This window comes from Entelurus aequoreus, linkage group LG17, assembly GCF_033978785.1.
Source record: "Entelurus aequoreus isolate RoL-2023_Sb linkage group LG17, RoL_Eaeq_v1.1, whole genome shotgun sequence".
Classification (NCBI taxonomy): Eukaryota; Metazoa; Chordata; class Actinopteri; order Syngnathiformes; family Syngnathidae; genus Entelurus; species Entelurus aequoreus.
Window position 1 is genome coordinate 7513007 of NC_084747.1, and position 20662 is coordinate 7533668.

Consider the following 20662-nt stretch of genomic DNA (forward strand, 5'->3'; position numbering starts at 1 on the left):
GAGGTAGAAACTATTCAAGTGTTGAGTTACTTCCTGTCTTCTAGACATAATGTGTATTGATAGAAAAATAAAAGCTGTGCAATGTGTGAACAATTTCAACAAAGCACAAATAAAAAGTGAAAAGACTGACAGTATTGCAGTAAATCACACACTGTTCACTTTCTTTACATTTGCACAGAAGACAATCATTTTCACAGAACTATATCAGTGTGCAGTGTCTCATGCTGCATTTTAAGTGGGGTTACTGATTGCTTATTTTACTCCTGTTTTACGTTGGGTGGAGGGGGAGGAGTCACAGCCCCGCTTTACCGTCTACCTCTTGCTTGGTATACTTGCTATGCTATTTGCTTGCCTAACAGAATTGCTATTGTGACATCCAGTGGACACATTTAGAACAGCAGTTTCTTTCATTAAAAATACATCTGAATTTTACACTTCGCAAACTCATCTCGCGGGCCGGATTGAACCTGTTATGCCCGAATGTCGAGGGAGGTGGGGGTTGGATTGTGGGTGTTGGGGGTTAATTGTTCATAAGTCTCTGATTTGCACATCAACCAGTCTGAGGAGTAAAAGTTAGCAGTTTGTTATGCAAACAGTTACCCGGCATCACTTATGCGTCAACGTCAGTTTTGATACATCTCAACTTTGCAGTGAAAAAGGGTGTAGTGCAGGTTTTTGAGCGTGCACAAACTTGACACATGAGGCCCCAGGACTGAAGAAGGAGTAACCAAGCACTTGAAGCATCATCTATCTTACTGTTCAGGAAGGTTTCAGATACAGAGAAGACATGGGGTCATGAGTGGATAAGATTATGCTCCAAATAATCCAAGTTTGTATGAATACCTCAGATATTTGTGCAAGAAGCAGTGAGGAGGTCCTGGGTAGGGTGGATGTCACCACATATGAGCAACATACCACAAACTAACCAGTTAATTGGTTATTTTCCCTTGTGTGTTCTTATGTGTTTTACTGCGTCTGCATTATGTGGGAACCTTTTACAGCACACTGAACAACTAAATGGTTTTTCTCCAGCGTGTGTTCTCATGTGTCGCCACAAAGAGCTGTTATGAGGAAAGCTTTTGCCACAAACCGAACAGGTAAATGTTTTTTCTCCTGTGTGTGTTCTCATGTGTCGAGTCAAATGGCTATTTTGAGAAAAGCTGTTGCCACAAACTGAACAATTAAAGGGTTTTTCACCTGTGTGTGTTCTCATATGTTTAGTCAAACTGCTCTTAAAAGAAAAGCTTTTGCCACAAACTGAACACTTAAATGTTTTTTCACCTGTGTGTGTTCTCATGTGTTGAGTCAAATGGCTATTTTGGGAAAAGCTGTTGCCACAAACTGAACAATTAAAGGGTTTTTCACCTGTGTGTGTTCTCGTGTGTTTAGTCAAACTGCTCTTAAAAGAAAAGCTTTTGCTACAAACTGAACACTTAAATGTTTTTTCACCTGTGTGTGTTCTCATGTGTGGAGTCAAATTGCTCTTAATAGAAAAGCTTTTGCCACAAACTGAACAACTAAATGGTTTTTCACCTGTGTGTGTTCTCATGTGTTGAGTCAAAATGCTCTTAATAGTAAAGCTTTTGCCACAAACTGAACACTTAAATGTTTTTTCACCTGTGTGTGTTCTCATGTGTTGAGTCAACTTGCTAGTTTGAGAAAAGCTGTTGCCACAAACTGAACAATTAAAGGGTTTTTCACCTGTGTGTGTTCTCATGTGTTTAGTCAAAATGCTCTTAAAATAAAAGCTTTTGCCACAAACTGAACACTTTAATGTTTTTTCACCTGTGTGTGTTCTCATGTGTCGAGTCAAAATGCTCTTAATAGAAAAGCTGTTGCCACAAACTGAACAATTAAAGGGTTTTTCACCTGTGTGTGTTCTCATGTGTTGAGTCAAAATGCTCTTATTAAAAAAGCTTTTGCCACAAACTGAACACTTACATGTTTTTTCACCTGTGTGCGTTCTCATGTGTTGAGTCAAATTGCTATTTTGAGAAAAGCTTTTGCCACAAACTGAACAATTAAAGGGTTTTTCACCTGTGTGTGTTCTAATGTGTTGAGTCAAAATGCTCTTATTAAAAAAGCTTTTGTCACAAACTGAACAATTAAAGGGTTTTTCACCTGTGTGTGTTCTCATGTGTCGAGTCAACTTTTTATTTTGAGAAAAGCTGTTGCCACAAACTGAACACTTAAATGTTTTTTCACCTGTGTGTGTTCTCATGTGTTGAGTCAATGAGCCATTTCCAGAAAAGCTGTTGCCACAAACTGAACAATTAAAGGGTTTTTCACCTGTGTGTGTTCTCATGTGTAGAGTCAAACTGCTCTTTTTAGTAAAACTTTTAGCACAAACCGAGCAGCTCAAACATGTTTTACCTCTCTTCTTTGTAGAGCATTCAGAGTGTTTGTTGTCAGTGTGAGTCCTCATATCACCTTCACAGTCTTTATCGCTGCTCAAAGGTTCTTCAACCTCGTCTTCAGCCTCACTATCTGATAGTGGAGCTAAGAGGTTGTCTACTTGTGGTTTCTCTTCATCATCTTCAGTCTTCACAGAGAGAATACTCAGTGGAAACTTGGTGTAATCAGCTTCCTCTCGTCCTAGAAGACACTCTCCCTCCTGAGTGATGCAGAGTTCCTCCTCTTCCTTTTTAATGCAGGGTGGTTGTGGAGTCTCCTGCTTCAAAGTGGAGCTCCCCCCTAACTGAGGGGAAACTTCTTCTGGATTACCGATCAGCTGCTGGACGTCTGCAAGACACAAAAACACACTTTCTTCTATGTACTGTATGTGTGTGTAGTAGGGTTGTACAGTATACTGCTACTAATAAAGTATCGTGGTACTAATCAATTGAAATCGGTACTATACCACCTTTGAAAAGTACCGGTACCGTTCTTTCATCTGAATGCTGCTGTGCGGCGGTGACTACAGAGCCGAGGCGCATGATGTTGAGTGTGTCAAAACGCACACACAAAGTGCATACAAGCAATAACATGGTGGAGAGGAAGAAAGGCAACAAAGGACAATTCTACTGGTTAATAAAGAGGGTGCGTGGAGTGCAATATGGAGGTATTTGGGCTTCTAAACTAACTATAAAGGTGACACTTTAAACAGGGAGCCGCCGCTCTGCAAGGGTTGCTTTACACCTTTCCTGTTTGTGGGCTCCCAGACCGTGGTCGAGGAGCGCAGGGGAGACGTTCCCTCCAGGGCCCATGTTGTGTCGGGGGTAACACTGGGTCCATAAAGCTCCGCTCTTTGGTCGGAAGGACGAGGCCGTCGATTAGTTACAACTTGCTCACTTTATTTATTATTTCCACGGGGCACAAGCGGACATCCACCATGCTATTAACACTCCTGCACATGCTACCACTACCTCTCCTTACTCGCCCACTCACTTACTCACATCACTCACCCTACATACTGCCATTCTTAAAGGCCTACTGAAATGCGATTTTCTTATTCAAACGGGGATAGCAGGTCCATTCTATGTGTCATACTTGATCATTTTGCGATATTGCCATATTTTTGCTGAAAGGATTTAGTAGAGAACATTAACGATAAAGTTCGCAACTTTTGGTCGCTGATAAAAAAGCCTTGCCTGTACCGGAAGTAGCGTGACGTCACAGGTTGTGGAGCTCCTCTCATCTGCACATTGTTTACAATCATGGCCACCAGCAGCGAGAGCGATTCGGACCGAGAAAGCGACGATTACCCCATTAATTTGAGCGAGCATGAAAGATTTGTGGATGAGGAAAGTGAGAGTGATGGGATTAGAGGGCAGTGGAAGCGATTCAGATAGGGAAGATGCTGTGAGAGGCGGGTGGGACCTGATATTCGGCTGGGAATGACTAAAACAGTAAATAAACACAAGACATATATATACTCTATTAGCCACAACACAACCAGGCTTATATTTAATATGCCACAAATTAATCCGCATAACAAACACCTCCCCCCTCCCGTCCATATAACCCACCAATACAAATCAAACACCCGCACAACACACTCAATCCCACAGCCAAAGTACCGTTCACCTCCGTAAAGTTCATACAGCACATATATTTCCCCAAAGTCACGTACGTGACATGCACATAGCGGCGCGCACGTACGGGCAAGCGATCAAATGTTTGGAAGCCAAAGCTGCGTACTCACGGTAGCGCGTCTGCTATCCAACTCAAAGTCCTCCTGGTTGTGTTGCTGCAGCCAGCCGCTAATACACAGCTTCCCACCTACAGCTTTCGTCTTTGCTGTCTTCATTGTTCATTAAACAAATTGCAAAAGAGTCACCAACACAGATGTCCAGAATACTGTGGAATTTTGCGATGAAAACAGACGACTTAATAGCTGGCCACAAATTGTTTTTGGAAACTGTGGACGTCGTGTCCTCCGGACCAAACAGGAAAAGAACCATCCGGATTGTTATAGACGCAAAGTTGAAAAGCCAGCATGTGTGATGGTATGGGGGTGTATTAGTGCCCAAGGCATGGGTAACTTACACATCTGTGAAGGCACCATTAATGCTGAAAGGTACATACAGGTTTTGGAGCAACATATGTTGCCATCCAAGCAACGTTATCATGGACGCCCCTGCTTATTTCAGCAAGACAATGCCAAGCCACGTGTTAAATCAACGTGGCTTCATAGTAAAAGAGTGCGGGTACTAGACTGGCCTGCCTGTAGTCCAGACCTGTCTCCCATTGAAAATGTGTGGTGAATTATGAAGCCTAAAATACCACAACGGAGACCCCCGGACTGTTGAACAACTTAAGCTGTACATCAAGCAAGAATGGGAAAGAATTAAACCTGAGAAGCTTAAAAAATGTGCTATAGTTACTGTAGTAGAATTTCTGACCTTTGACCTATATTGCATGTCTAATAAGAATGTCCGCTCATTTTCAATTATCTTCCATTTTGTGCCATTGACTGGACCAGTGGGACAAAGGTGAATATGGAGTTGTGCCAACCTGTCTACAGAATGTTTAGAATTTCCAAACATGACTAAGAGATACAAGGTTGTTTTGGAACAGACAAAACCAAAACAAAATAATTATGACGCACTAGATAAAAAACAATGACGCACAAGAGACATATAAAAAATGGCAGAAGACCGGAACTCGACAGTGATTTTGGCTTGTGTGTGTCTTGTTTACTCCGGAGTAACATGTGGTCTGTCTGCACGGCTAACTTAATTCAACCTGCACTTCTGATAATGGGTAAACAAAATTGTTGTACTAAACTACTTTTGTTGCCGGTTTAAGCTTCGGACAATCCACTACACAAATTGGCGTCACGAACAGGATGGTTTAGAAGCTACAGGTCGACAGCCGCTCCCGCTCTCTCTGTCAGGCAGACAGTGTGTTGCACGCGCGCATCACAAGGTAAGCAGTTTGCTTTAAAGTGTAAACATTTTCTGCCTGGAGAGAGCCGGATCGATAAGACTAATTGCTGAATCTATTTTTGATAAAAGATAGGTTTAGTCAGGTTCTCCAAAAACAACCTGGGATGGGGTAAATTATGGTTGGATTGAGTTGTTTTATATGTGATTATTTGTCTGTGTGTTTGTTGAAAACTTGTGATTTCTTGTTTTTAACATAAGGGGATTGTTATTAGAATTTTGGTGGTTTGGAGTGTAGAAGCACAGACGATATGAGACGAAAAATTTCTTTTAACCTCTTCATCCTCTGTCGTTGCTGGCAGAGGATGCTTCTTTCTGCAAGTGCATCAGAATTAGCCAGAGTTGGACAAAGATAAATTTAAGGCAAGGTTTGCTAACTGGTGTGACATTTGGCCCATATAAAATTGATACGTCTGTGAAAGTGTGAGACACCTGTCTATGTGGAAACTGCAGCGGTCCCTAGTCCTTGTGACTCAGCGTGTAAAAAAGCCTCATATTAGGTGACCATTCAGTGACTCCGGTAAAGGAGATCAACTGAGCCAAGTTGTCACGAATCTGTTTAATGGCTGCAGAATAGACAGGTGGCGTCTCGGGCTCCATATGGTAGAGCTTTGGTGAAACTTGGTGAAACTGTATGGGACTGACCAGACACGATGTCTGTAGGATTGCTGGGTGATTCCTGGTGGTCCTATGGCGCCTTAGAGGCCAGTGATCCGTGTTGGTCAGTTTGATAACGCAGGTGCTGCTCCAATGAAACGGGTTAATCGCCGTTTTATGAGCAATGATGGAACCTGGTTTTTGTGATATGAGACGGCCGATTCCACAAAAGCACGTGTGCATTAGTTGTTTATATTTGTCCGGACAATGGGGTGGTATTGTAATTTAACAATGTGTGTGTATAATGATGAATGCTGAAATGTGTGTGTATTGAGTGAGTCAGTTTATGTTGGTACATTTAGATATATGCGTAATTTCATAACTTTTGTGTAGCACCTGGTCTCTTATCTGGTTTAATTCCCCCCTTCCTTTCCCCCCCCCCTCTCGCAACCTCCCTTCACGCTTTTTCTCACAGCCCCGCTATCTGTAAAAGTTGGGAAATTGTCTAAAATGTGTGTGCGTGTGAGAAAGTAGACAAAGTTTATGTACAGAAAACATATGAGTGAATGATCTATCCATTTAATTATCTTATCCCGCTCTCGGAGGTTGGATCGCAGGGGCAGCAGCCTAAGCAGGGAAGTCCAGAATACCCTCCTTAAACTTGACTATTTGTCCATCTAAGAGTGAATGATAAATGTTGTTCTTATTATTAAGGTTCTGATATGATACAACTGTGATTCTGGATGAGAAAAATAGTTGTCTATTGCATTTACTTTTAACTGTGCTGGTAAATTCTCTGTGTGAGTGACTGTGTGACGCATATACAGAAAAAAAAGGAGTCTCAGCTGGGAGACATTTTGAGATAAGAGTGTGTCAGAAGTGGCGAGGCTGTGTGAGTGTCAGCTGTACGAGGCATTGGGCCGAAGAGGTGTGACACTGTTAGCATAGCATTGAGCTAGGTTAGCATTGAGCTAGGATAGCATTGAGCTAGTTTAGCATTGAGCTAGGTTTAAAGAATAAATAAATAAATAAATAAAAAACATATATATATATATATATATATATATATATATATATATATATATATATATATATATATATATATATATATATATATATATATATATAGTGGACAGCTGTACTCAATCTGAAGAGAAGGCTGACAGGTTGGTTTTGATAATAGGAAAAATAAAATATACTGTATATGAATAAATAAACATTTAAATATCAATACATACATTTGGACTGGGACATTGAAGCATTGTTAAATTCATTAGTCATTAATTATGTGTGTAATATACTGTATTAAACAGCCTTGCTGCTTATCTGATCCATCCAGTTCCTGTGTGGAAGTTGAGACAAACACACACACACACGCACACATCATAGATTAGGACACATTGTAACTTTGAATTAATAGTTATACAACAAATAAATTAATAATATTGAATTTAAATTTGATAAAGATACATTGATTATACATTGACATTTTAATTTTTTTTAGGAATAAACACACAATAAAATAAAAGTTAAATTTATATTCTAAAACATCTAAGGGTATCTGTGCAAACTGTGAAACATAGAGTCTGAAGAAGTACAGATAAAGAGTCGCCAACACTCAGCGCCATTGTCAAAACAAAACGTAGAGAAGCGTTAAACAAATTCTAATCAGAAGGAAGACAGACCAAAATATGAGAACTTAAGTAAACAGACAGCAAGTAAACCAGAAATAATAATGTAAATAAATAACAAAGAAAGCAAATTTCTATGTGACATTGGTGCGTGTAGAATTACATGTAGAGAATAAAACTAAATGGAAACAACTGTCTGCAAGATGAGCATGACGTCATGAATTGTGCTCGGGTTAGTAATAGATAGATAGACAGATAAAACGTTATTGATTCCTTCAGGAGAGTTCCCTCAGGAAGAAGAAGTAAAAAGTAAACAGTAACTAAGGGTATAAATGGAAACAAAATGGAAAAATATTACAAGGAGAATAAAAATAGAACAGTAAAATAAGAGAAACTAGGCATTAACGACCATGATATAAAAAAGTATTGCACTGTTATTGTTTTGCATTCCCTGTCATCCTAGCCCCCCCAAAGAGGAGTTGTACAGTCTAATGATGTATGAGACAAAGGATTTTTATAGGCTAAACCAGTAGTTCTCAAAGGAGGATATGGTGTTTCCGCCCGGACAAAAAAAGGGGGGGTACTTGAAGGTATGCCAAGGGGTACCTGAGATTTTAAATATTTTAAAATAGCGACAATTCAAAATCCTTTATAAATATAATTATAGAAGAATAATTCTTCAACAAAATAAATATTTAGAATTAAGTTCACGAGCCCAGATGGATCTCTATTACAATATCCAAAGAAGGTTTGTCCAAATAAGTCAAGTAAGACCACAACAAATGAGCAAAATGGTGCACTGTTATACAATTTAATAAATCAGAAAATGATGACATTATGCTGTATTTTATTTTTTTATTTTACTGGGAAAAAAAGGTTGAAAACCACTGCCCTAAATCATATCTAAAGCTAAAATTATTTTATAAGACTGATTATTTTGGATTATTGTGTTTGTATTGTGAGAGAAGGAGAGAAAGTGAGAGAGAGAGGAAGAGAGAGCAGGTGAAAAAACAGAAGGAGGGTGAAGAGGATGGTTTGAGAAAATATGGGAAAAGGATGTTTATAAACTTACATTATGTGAATGGTTTCTAGGAGAACAGAAAATAGAAACATTGTGTGAAGTGTAAGGAAGAGATGGATACAGGATGTTGTTTGTAAAGGAAAACGAAAGTGAAGAAAAGATGAGAAAGTGACAAATGAAGGTATTCGTAAATGGTATGCTGTTGATTGTGGTTAGCTGCAAGTTTGTTTATTTGTTTGTTTGTTTAGTTGTTTGAGTGAAATGGGAAGAAATCAATAGGAATAATTACATGCAAAATGGAATAAAACTATGAGTGCGATAGATAATGAATGAATAAATGAAATACGTTTATTTTGGTCATATAATCAACCATCAACCAATTTGTGTGAGCAGTTTAACAGTAAATTAGACATATTAACAATCATACACATTTACACACAGAAAAGAAAAAAGAATGACCGAAAAAAGAATAGGCGGAAGCCAAAGCTTATATTGGCCTATGATATACAATTACTGAACATTAAATTACCTGGAACATCAACGTTAAAAGATGAAAGTAATTGTTACTATATTTTATAATGTTAAAAAAACTTTACTTTTCAAGGGTCTCCAAAACCATAACAAAAAACTACATGTGTTCAGCTCATCACTGAGGATGGTACATCATTTAACTCCTAAAACTGAAATACATTTGTGTTTTTATTTTATTTTACTTGACCTATTTCAAAAATCAATATCCCCCGTAAATGATAGTTTTCTCCTCATAATGTAAACAAGCTAGTACAGAATCTGGTACAGAACATATCTGTTTCTGAACTTAATGTTTCCGTGCATTGTCCCATCATAGATAGACTAAACTAAATACAACTATTTAGTGAATTATTGAGGCCACAATAATTCACTAGGTGTTGTAAAATATCAAAGTACTATTGCAAAAGCGAACAGTGACCTCAAACATGACCTGTCCTCCGCCTCTGTTCTTGCTGTGCTTGACTATCATCTGCCTTTTCTTTTTCTTTGATTTTTCTGAAACTACTACTACTACCACTACTACTACTACTATTACTATTACTACGACTAACACTGTCCCTGTGAGAGGGACAGAGGGGGGAGGTGAGTTTGGATTGGGTCAAGTTTGAGCGTGTTGAGGTTTTATTTAATCAATATGATCAATCCGGTACAAGGATAAAGGAACGTAATGATTTAGATTGACAATTGCAGTGGTTGGCGGAAGCAACCCCAACCTCAAAGGAGGGTGCCAATTCAGTAATTAAATGTTTTGTGAATTATCTAATATCCCGACATGGTTTGCCCAAAAAGATTAGGTCAAACAACGGCACCTATTTTAAGAAAACAGGTTATCATCTTCAGTCACAAGATCAGCACTTCTCAGGACCAGCAGCTTCCTAGGAAGGTGGAAAGACCATGAGACCAAAATGGTAAGTGTGCAAAATGTAGAATTTGTGTGCCAGTTCCTCTGTGCAGATTTGAGGATGAAAGAAGCCACCCCAGATTCCCTTGCACTCGCTAAGAGGGGCACGGTCAAAGCCAATCCAGGACCAACACCCGATACCTGACTGGAAGGAACCGAGAGGAGAGACAACACCTTGCCAGCGATGACGAGAACAACTAAGGTTGCCAGCCAATATGTCCACCAGGACTCCAGCAGCTGTGGAAAGAAGTGTCGGGAGTGCCGAAGCGGCGAGGAGGCCTGGACCAAAGCCCCACGCCCCATACTCTGCCCCCGCCTTCCCCAAGGCCCCCACAGCTCCAACTTTTTCTCAGCTTTTCCCCAAAGCGGCCAGCGCGCACATGCCATTGCACAGTCTGCCCAATGGACTGAACCACACCCCAAAAAGAGACAGAGACAGACTGTTTGAGTGGATCTCTTTCTTCACCAAGGCAGCCAAAAGCCCAACGAGGTGTCGGCAGGCCACCAGCCTGAGGCACCACCGAGCCATCTATACGAGCACTAATCGAACATGGACTCATACGAAATTCAGTTGTGTGTTCAAAATAAATTGATAATTAACAATATTGGTAACTACATTCATTGCAAATGCCGGGAAAAATATTTTTGCAAATGTCTTACAGTCATAAGTCTATATACATTCATCTATTTATGTTCAATGATGTTCATGATCAAAGTATTTGTTATTCCTTTACTAAATCAAAGGGTAGGCCACTAATTGTGTTCTGTGAGATGGTTTTACTGCAGGCTGGTAACAGCGATCGCTCTGAAGGAGGGTCATAGACGGAATTTTTGCCTCATATAAAAACATTGAGGTTTTTGCCTCTATCTGTGGTAGAGATTTAACTTAGTGGTCTACATCAGAAATTGTTTTGGTCCAGGGTCTTAAGACCCTGGAAGGCAGGTATGTAGTAGAATTTTTGACCTTTGACCTATATTGCATGTCTAATAAGAATGTCCGCTCATTTTCAATTATCTTCCATTTTGTGCCATTGACTGGACCAGTGGGACAAAGGTGAATATGGAGTTGTGCCAACCTGTCTACAGAATGTTTAGAATTTCCAAATACGACTAAGAGATACAAGGTTGTTTTGGAACAGACAAAACCAAAACAAAATAATTATGACGCACTAGATAACAAAACAATGACGCACAAGAGACATATAAAAAATGGCAGAAGACCGGAACTCGACAGTGATTTTGGCTTGTGTGTGTCTTGTTTACTCCGGAGTAACATGTGGTCTGTCTGCACGGCTAACTTAATTCAACCTGCACTTCTGATAATGGGTAAACAAAATTGTTGTACTAAACTACTTTTGTTGCCTGTTTAAGCTTCGGACAATCCACTACATTAATTGAATGGCAGGGTCCCTGCTATCACATGTTGATACAAATATAACATTTACATAATAAAAATGAACTACAGGCTTCCCAAATGCTGTAATAAATTAAGCATGATGAGTTGACTTGAAACCGTTTAATGTTGCACTTTTTATATGTAGAAGAAAAGTTGTGTCATTTTATTTAATCTGAGCAACAACTTGAGGCAGTTTAATGTTGATTAACGTGGGAAGAATTATTATAGTGTTCCCAATGTTAAAAGGATAAAGCCATTGTTTACAAATTTGGTAAATAAATAACCAAAAAATGTATATTTTGTTGTTTTCTTACTGTACCAAAAATGAACCGAACCGTGACCTCTAAACCGAGGTACGTACCGAACCAAAATTGTTGTGTACCGTTACACACCTACTGATTAGACATACTAGCACTGTGTCAAATAAAAAGTAGCACATTCTAGTAGACATGGTCTTTTTTTCAATCATACACTCACTCATCCCTTTAACTGTTACAGGCTCAAGAATTTGCATGCACGTTCCGCGGGCTTGTGACAGTTTGACCCCACACTGTCACTGTTTGACCTTTGGACTTCCTCACAAACCGTGCACATTTGTTGGGAAGCTCAACATGGACAAACTACAAACATTCAATCTTGTTAGCTAGTGAAAAGCATGTGCTCAACAAACAAATTGTTACCTGTCACCCACCATGGCTCTGAACAGTTGACTAAAAGAGTCAGGGTGGGGTTGAGGGCGTTATATAGGTGAACACACCTGCATTCACTAATTAGGCCAAATTTGGGTCGAACCATTATCTTCAAAGGCTGGGTGTTACAGAAGGACACTGGACATTTGAAAGTTGTGTTGTCTAAAGCCTGAATTTACTGTGTACAAAAATGACTGCACTACACATGCAAAAGTACTATGTGAATACTTTTTAGACATGTGATGGTTATTTTGTAAATTACACCGTACATAACCATCACATGTCTAAAAAGTATTCACATAGTACTTTTGCATGTGTAGTGCAGTCATTTTTGTACACAGTAAATTCAGGCTTTAGACAACACAACTTTCAAATGTCCAGTGTCCTTCTGTAACACCCAGCCTTTGAAGATAATGGTTCGACCCAAATTTGGCCTAATTAGTGAATGCAGGTGTGTTCACCTATATAACGCCCTCAACCCCACCCTGACTCTTTTAGTCAACTGTTCAGAGCCATGGTGGGTGACAGGTAACAATTTGTTTGTTGAGCACATGCTTTTCACTAGCTAACAAGATTGAATGTTTGTAGTTTGTCCATGTTGAGCTTCCCAACAAATGTGCACGGTTTGTGAGGAAGTCCAAAGGTCAAACAGTGACAGTGTGGGGTCAAACTGTCACATTACCTCCCTCCTCTCCAGCGACAGCAAGTTCAGGGAGACGAGACAGGTAATCAGCTAGCAAGTTAGTTTTGCCAGCTCGATGTGTGATATTGAAGCAAAAGGGCTGTAACGCCAAGTACCATCTGGTGACACGGGAGTTCTTATCCCTCATGGAGTTGATCCAGCTCAATGCTCTGTGGTCCGTTTCCAGATCAAAGGTCCGTCCCAGAAGGTAATAACGTAGGCTGTCCAATGCCCACTTGATGGCAAGACATTCCTTTTCGATGGCAGAGTACCTAGTTTCTCTGGGATGCAGTTTACGGCTCAGATATAGAAGCGGTTGTTCCTCGCCCTCCTTTCCTTGGGCTAGGACGGCTCCAAGGCCCACACCGGAGGCATCAACTTGAACAAGGAATCGCTGGTTGAAGTCAGGACTTTGTAAGACCGGGAAAGAGCATAGAATAGCTTTGACCTTTGTGAAGGCAGTTTCACATTTTTCTGTCCATTTGACTGGATTAGAGGATGCTTTGGTAGTCAGCTCGACAAGAGGAGCTGTGATGGTAGAGAAGTGGGGCACAAATCTTCTGTACCACCCAGAAAGCCCCAAGAATGACCGGACCTGCTTCTTTGTCCGGGGTCTAGGACTGTCTTGGATAGCCTTCACCTTGTCCACCTGAGGGCGTATCTGCCCGTTGCCAAGATGGTAACCTAGGTAGCACACCTCAGTTTTGGCCCACTCACATTTCTGGGTGTTAAGAGTGAGCCCAGCAGAATGGATCCGGAGCAGGACTTGACGCAGGTGAGAGAGGTGGTCTTTCCAGGAAGTGCTGAAAACCACCACATCATCAAGATAGGCAGCAGAGAACTGGCCACACCCCTGCAGAGCGCGATCCATTAGCCGCTGAAAGGTTGCGGGGGCTCCGTGGAGTCCGAACGGCATCACTGTGTAATGATAGAGACCCTTTGGTCCACGGAAGGCAGTGTACTCCCTAGACTCCTTCTTTAAAGGGACTTGCCAGTATCCCTTACACAGGTCAAGGGTGGTGATGAACACAGCTTTGCCGAGCTTCTCAAGAAGTTCATCAATACGTGGCATAGGATAAGCATCAAATTTAGAAACGGCATTCACTTTGCGTAGGTCATTACAAACTCGTATCGTGTTGTCTTTTTTAGGAACGAGGACAATGGGGTTACACCACTCACTGTTTGAGGGTTCAATCACTCCTAGATCCAGCATGGTTTGGATTTCATGGTTGAGGGGCTCCACCATCCGCTCAGGCACTCTGTATGGGCGCTGACGGATAGGTGTTGGGTTTTTTAAGTGAATGACATGTTCAATTAGTGGAGTCCTTCCGGGCTTTCCACTGAACAATACTGGGAATTCTTCACACACTTGCAATAGTTTAAGGGCAGATTGTGCAGACAAGTGGCTTACATCAGGTTTCTGTGGTGTAGTGAGCATGGACAGATCTGTCTCCTCCACATCATCCTCCATTTCCACTTCCCGTGCCAGCATCACCTTTTTCTCTTGCAACTTCTTGCTTTGAGTAGGTACTTGACTGGCCTGGACATCCTTTCCTTCCACAGAGGATTTCCTCTCCTTCCATTCCTTCAGAAGGTTGATGTGGTACACTTGGGATGCCTTTCCTTTATCCGGATGTGAGATCTCATAGGTGACTGGACCAGCTTGTCTGACCACGGAGTAAGGACCTTGCCATTGGGCCAGCAGTTTATGGCTTGAGGTTGGAAGCAAGAGCATGACCTTTTGACCTGGGTATAGCACCCTGTGACGTGCTTTTTGGTCATACCAGGTCTTCTGTTTCATCTGGGCCTTTCCAAGATTTTCTCTTGCCTTGGCTCTGTATTGCTCCAGCCGGTCTCGCATCTGCAGCACATAAGAAAGTACCCCTTGTGGTGCAGGTGGTTTGGATTCCCAGGATTTCTTCAAGAGGTCCAAGGGGCCTTGAACAGGGAACCCATAAAGAAGCTCAAAAGGCGAAAACCCGGTAGAGGCTTGGGGTACCTCTCGATAGGCAAAGAGCAAGAAGGGAAGCCATTTCTCCCAGTCTCGACCGGTGTCGTCTACAAACTTCCTCAGCATGGACTTCAGGGTTTGGTTGAAGCGTTCCACCAACCCGTCAGTTTGTGGATGATAGGGGGTGGTGCGAATGCCAGTAATTCCAAGTTGTTTGTGAAGCTGCTTCATGAGCTTTGAGGTGAAGTTGGTTCCTTGATCCGTGATTATTTCATCTGGAATTCCTACTCGTGAGAAGAATTGTACAAGTGCAGAGATGACTTTCGGAGTCTTGATACTCCTTAGTGGGAAGGCCTCGGGAAATCTGGTGGCATAGTCACAGAGGACAAGGATGTATTCATGGCCTCCACTGCTTTTCTCCAGGGGTCCAACGATATCCATTGCAATCCTCCGGAAAGGAACATCAATGAGAGGAAGAGGGAGTAGTGGGGCTTTCTCAGGTCGTCTCGGAGAGGTCTTCTGGCACTGTAGACAGGTTTGACAGTACTCAATAACATCTTTGACCATTAAAGGCCAAAAGAAGCGAGCTTTGACTCGAGCAAGAGTCTTGTCTTGCCCAAGATGACCAGCCCAAGGTATGGAATGAGCAAGATGCAGTACAAGGGGCCTACAGCAGGTAGGGACCACCAAGCGATTCTCTGACTGATCTGCTACATACAGAACTCCATCCTCCAAGACATACTTTTCACCCTGGTTTGGCTGCAAGGGGATGTTTGCATCTTTCATCTTAGCCAGCAGGGGAGCCAGTGAGACGTCAGCTCTCTGTAGCTCTCGGATGTCTTCAGGTACTTGCCACTCTTCATCAGGTTTCAAGCTTGACACATTACCCAACAGTGGAGTACCTTGGATTTTCTCCAGGCGGCGCTGGCTCTTACTTTTGGGCGGGCCCTTCTGACCACCCTGGCATAGAGAAGGGTCCAAGTCAGGAAGAGGCTCCAGCCCTATCTTGGCTGTCTGGGCACGGGTGAGTACTGGATAAGCCTCTTGAATGGCTGGAATAAAACTGGACTTCACTTTCTGCGTGTGTGTCTGATGAACAAGATCATGCAGAATAGGCAAGTCTCTGCCCAAGATCATGTCATGGGGCATGTGATCAAGAACCCCCACACGGAGCAAGAAAGCCTGGTCATCGATGACGATGGTCACATCAGCCACGGGATATATTCTTTGATCACCATGGACACATTGAATGGCTGTGGCATGCTGATAGTCAAGATTACCAAGTGACACAAAAGAATGGTTCAACAGTGTCATGGAGCTACCTGTGTCCAACAATGCTTGCACTGGACGGCCATTAACACAAGCTGGCACCATGATAGGTTTGGCCTCAGGTTCAGAATTGGGTGCAAGAGCAGGTGCCATGACTGAAGCTGGGACAGATGGATGGGGAACATGACAGAAGCTGGACAGCTTGGGACCTTTCAAGGGGCAGACTGGGGCTCGATGCCCTGGCTGTTGGCAGTGGTAGCAGATGAGATCCTTCACTGGACTCTGTCTCGGGAGCAGTCTGTTGTCCCCTGAGGTGCTATAACCACCTGCTTTCTGCACACCTCTTTGGTGTGACAGGTCGGCTGCACCTTGGGCTGCTACACGGTTGTTCTGCTGCCTTGGCATTCGGAGTCCTTTACGAGCATTCAAGTACTGGCCTGCAAGTTTAGCAACAGTAAGTCCGTCTTCTGGCTCATGTTCCTTCACCCAAGTCTTCATTTCGTTGGGCAGCATGCGAAGCATTTGCTCCAGAATGAAGAGCTCTGCAATGTCTTCTTTGGAATGCTGCTCTGGCTTGATCCATCTTCTGTAGAGACCTTTGAGTCTGTTGTAAGTCTCCTTGGGAGATTCACCAGGGGGAATGTAGGTTGACCGGAACTGGAGTCTATAAGTCTCAGGAGAGATATCAAACTTAGCAAGGAGGGCTTCTTTAAGGTCAGTATAGACGTTGGAAGCATCTTCCTCCATCGCAGAATAGGCATCCAGAGCTTTGCCGGTCAAGAGTGGAACAAGTCGGCAGGCCCAGTCAGACTGAGGCCAGCCCCAGGTGCGAGCGATGCGCTCGAAGCGGACAAGAAAGTTTTCGATGTCCTCACCCTTCTGGAACGGGAGCATCTTTGGGCCTTGTCGGAGATGATGGTCAGGTGGCAAGGAATCTCTGGACGGCGACGCTTGAGGACTAGGAGTTGGCTGTGGGCGAGTTCTGGGTTTGGGTTTGGGCGACTGCTCATAACGACTATCATCAGTAGTACGGTTAGCATTTTGGTTAGTGAGTGAGTGATCTAGGCTAGGCCTTGTACAGACATTTTTTAACTCCTGGAGTTCATGGACTAGGATAGCTTCCCTACGTTGCTGTCCAATCAAAAAGTCTTGAAACATGTTAACCAGGGTAGGTTCACTTAGCACTCTTTCAGTCTTTGGTGGCTCAGCAGACCACCTAGCCTTCCCAGAACCCTTCCTATGCTGCTTACGCCTAGCCCCAGAGTTCTCAAAACCTTTGACGTCTTCTTCAGACTCCTCTGTGTTCCATCCAACTTCACGCTCCTCAGCCATAGTCGTCCCGTCCAGCCTCATCGCCGTGGCCCCTCGACCAGCCATCTCATCAGTCTCCTCTGTCATTGCCACCTTCGACACTTGGGATCTCAAACCAGTTCTGGCCTGCCCTCTGCCAGATTTGTTGTAAACTCTGCGGCTTGCCATCCCACCACTGCCACCATATTTCACACCCCGCCTCGGGTGAAGGTAATGTAACCGTTGCAAACCAGACTTTCAAATCAAGGATGGCAAGGCAACGGTTACATTACCTTCACCCGAGGCGGGGTGTGACAGGGCTCTTCATCTTTTTTTCTTCTCTTTTTTTTACAATAACATGTTTATGATCGTGTCATGTCTTGAATGAAGTTGAGATTAAAATGGGATTAATTGTCCAGCCCTACTAGGGCTAGGTTAAGATACAAGTTAAAATGTTCTGTAGTTGGACTAAACGACTGCCCTTACCGCCTTCCAGCAGATGCGTGGACTGATAATCCTACACAATGGCCGGACATGGAATTTGGAAATCTATATGTGTACCTCACAAGCGCACCAGGTATATTATTTCATATCTATAGAAGGCCGATTCAAATTTAAACGAAACCGGTTTTCGAAAATAGCCTATACAGGTTATAGACTATATAGTATATACCGCATGTTATTTTTGTACAACAACTTCAGCTGTCGAACGTTATAAGGTACAAATTCAACAAGTACAACATTAGCATGGACGGTATAGCCAAGTTGTGGTTAAGAAGGTGGATTTTTGTTCCTTATATTCAGCGTTACTGTAACGCCGTTACTTTCGGCGGTAACTAGTAATCCAACGCGTTATTTTTTATATGCAGTAACTCAGTTACCGTTACTGCGTGATGCGTTACTACATAAAAATAACGTAAAATAACGCAGTATCGGCTAGAAACAGAAGATCTGAGTGTGTTTTATTGGAGCGCTCCGGTGGAAAATAAGAGGTGTGCTTTCTGTGGGTGGGGGAAAGCACGCCTCCCCGCAGGGGAGACCTTCCTCCAGAGCCGTACTTCGGGGCTAACAACCTTCACTTTACCCGGAAGAGGGTCTTTACAGCTGAGGGTGAATGACGAGCCCGGCGGTTTGTTGCAACTTTGTGACTTTATTGGACGCAGCCATCCACCAAGCTAGAACACCTGCACTCACTCACTGTCGCCGCTCCCTCACCTCTCTCGCCCACTCACTCACTGACGTCACTCACCTCACATGTTGTCATATCTTAAAGGGCCACACACACACACACACACACACGCTACTCTCATAACAACTAACAAGACATCATGGTGAAGCCAGAAGTCGAGTTTTTTAACATGGAGACATTCTCAATACTTTTCTTTTGTCGAGCACAAAGAAAATAACATTTTAGTTAAACGTAAGTTGTGTCTTGGATCAAAGATCCTATCTACTTAGAGTTAAAGTTAAAGTGCCATTATGTTGCAGCTATTTAAAATAGTTTTGTCAATTTTTTCTGGCCTGAAATAAATTGGCCCTTTGGAACATATCTTTGTCTTTGTGTGTTGTATGTAGACCACATTGTTTGTGTGTTGTATGTAGACCACATTGTTTGTGTGTTGTATGTAGACCACATTGTTTGTGTGTTGTATGTAGACCACATTGTTTGTGTGTTGTATGTAGACCACATTGTTTGTGTGTTGTATGTAGACCACATTGCTTGTGTGTTGTATGTAGACCACATTGTTTGTGTGTTGTATGTAGACCACATTGTTTGTGTGTTGTATGTAGACCACATTGTTTGTGTGTTGTATGTAGACCACATTGCTTGTGTGTTGTATGTAGACCACATTGTTTGTGTGTTGTATGTAGACCACATTGTTTGTGTGTTGTATGTAGACCACATTGCTTTCTGAGTTGAGTGATGCAAATGCATGTCAAGTTGATCAACAGATGGTATTATTGTCCAGTGCAATAACAGTACTGAAATGAAGGCTAAAAGGACATTAATGGGAGCCTTAAAAAAAAGGTGGAAAAAAGAAGTAACTAAATAGTTACTTTTCACAGTAACGCATTACTTTTTGGTGTAAGTAACTGAGTTAGTAACTGAGTTACTTTTGAAATAAAGTAACTAGTAATTGTAACTAGTTACTGGTTTTCAGTAACTAACCCAACACTGCTTATATTTACCAGAAACAAAGTGATCCGAACACACGACCCGGGACTTTGGGGGACTCCAGTGAGAACCGTCCTCGTTTTCCCGGTGTAAAGCTGCGAGCCATTTGTCCCGTCTCTGTGGGCTTTTATCACGCTTTGGCAGAAGAATATACGACCTTTGTTTTCCCTGTTTCCAGTTGTGGTTAGCACAACCAAAAACAACACAGCTTTTTGGCATTTTGGAGGCAGAATGACGGGTTTAACCAGCGTAGGTCGACACGTTAAAGAGTAATGACAACGGTTTGTTTTCAACGCCAGTCTGGTTGCTATGGCTCGAAGAACCCGTATGTAGCTCAGTTGCCCGGATGTCGGCCCTCACCCATAACTTGATGGACTCCATGAATAACTTAGCTTAGTAATGCGAGCTAAATATTTTAAATGTGGCGTTTGCCAAACATGGGAAGCGCTTGTTTTGCTCTTCCACTTTCTTCATTTGACTTTTGCATTCTTTCATCTCCTCTGATGTGAACTCCACTGCCTTCTTCAAGCTAACAATCATGGCGGCTCTTTCTTTACATTCTTCAACAAAGCCGGCTAATTTCGACTTTAAGGTCCTTGAAATTCAAATAGCTTTCAAATGACAAAACTTCCAAGTCACTCACCTTCATCTTTCGTCTTTATCTCCGTTGGTGATTTGCTGGAAGTTGGTGGCGCTGATTCTCTTTCATGTTCTCTTTTAGCGGACGTCGCCATCTTAGCATAGCAGTAGTCGTCCATCTTCTATCACGTCTTCAATCTTCACTTCAGATATCGCTCCAAACTCAATGCACGTTTCGTGGCTTTGGAAAATACCAATTGAGATATTTGTTGCTATATTTGCTGTGAATCATATGACTTTAAGATCGTGAATTCGAAGAATCTCCGAACAACCATAGCATGCGGTCTTCGTCTTTTTGCTTGGCTTCAAGTACATTTGCGCATGCGCTAGAAGTCCGCAACTTCCGTTTACTACTCCACATCATTTTTTTTCAAAATAAAGTCAATTTAATCTTAGTTTAAAACAATGGTTAGTAAAAGTATCTAACATCAAATAATCGACAACTACTGTTTGAAAATAAAAAATACATATATACAAGCACAGGCACGTGCACACATAGGAC

General features: G+C 42.2%; 1 protein-coding gene across 2 annotated transcripts; it reads right to left on the reverse strand.

Moving 5' to 3' along the window:
* Window positions 1-805: 805 nt before the first annotated feature.
* LOC133632235 (zinc finger protein OZF-like) lies at window positions 806-20451 on the reverse strand. 2 transcript variants are annotated; one of them, XM_062024554.1, is made up of 3 exons: window positions 20165-20451; window positions 1702-2742; window positions 806-1533 (listed from the first exon to the last, which is right to left on the reverse strand). In XM_062024554.1, the coding sequence occupies exons 1-3, from the start codon at window positions 20277-20279 to the stop codon at window positions 938-940; spliced, it is 1752 nt and encodes a 583-aa protein (XP_061880538.1). In that variant the 5' UTR covers window positions 20280-20451; the 3' UTR covers window positions 806-937. The 2 variants fall into 2 exon arrangements, with proteins under 2 accessions (XP_061880538.1, XP_061880539.1); XM_062024555.1 differs by having other exon boundaries at window positions 806-1365; window positions 1618-2742.
* Between the last annotated feature and the right edge of the window lie 211 nt (window positions 20452-20662).

Excerpts from the sequence above, each read along its gene's own strand:
- LOC133632235 (XM_062024554.1), bottom strand. The coding sequence starts at position 20,279 with ATGGACGACTACTGCTATGCTAAGATGGCGACGTCCGCTAAAAGAGAA. Across the intron at positions 2,743-20,164 it reads GATAAAGACGAAAGATGAAG|ACGTCCAGCAGCTGATCGGT; the intron begins GTGAGTGACTTG and ends TGTGTCTTGCAG. Across the intron at positions 1,534-1,701 it reads ACACATGAGAACACACACAG|GTGAAAAACCATTTAGTTGT; the intron begins GTGAAAAACCCT and ends GAACACACACAG.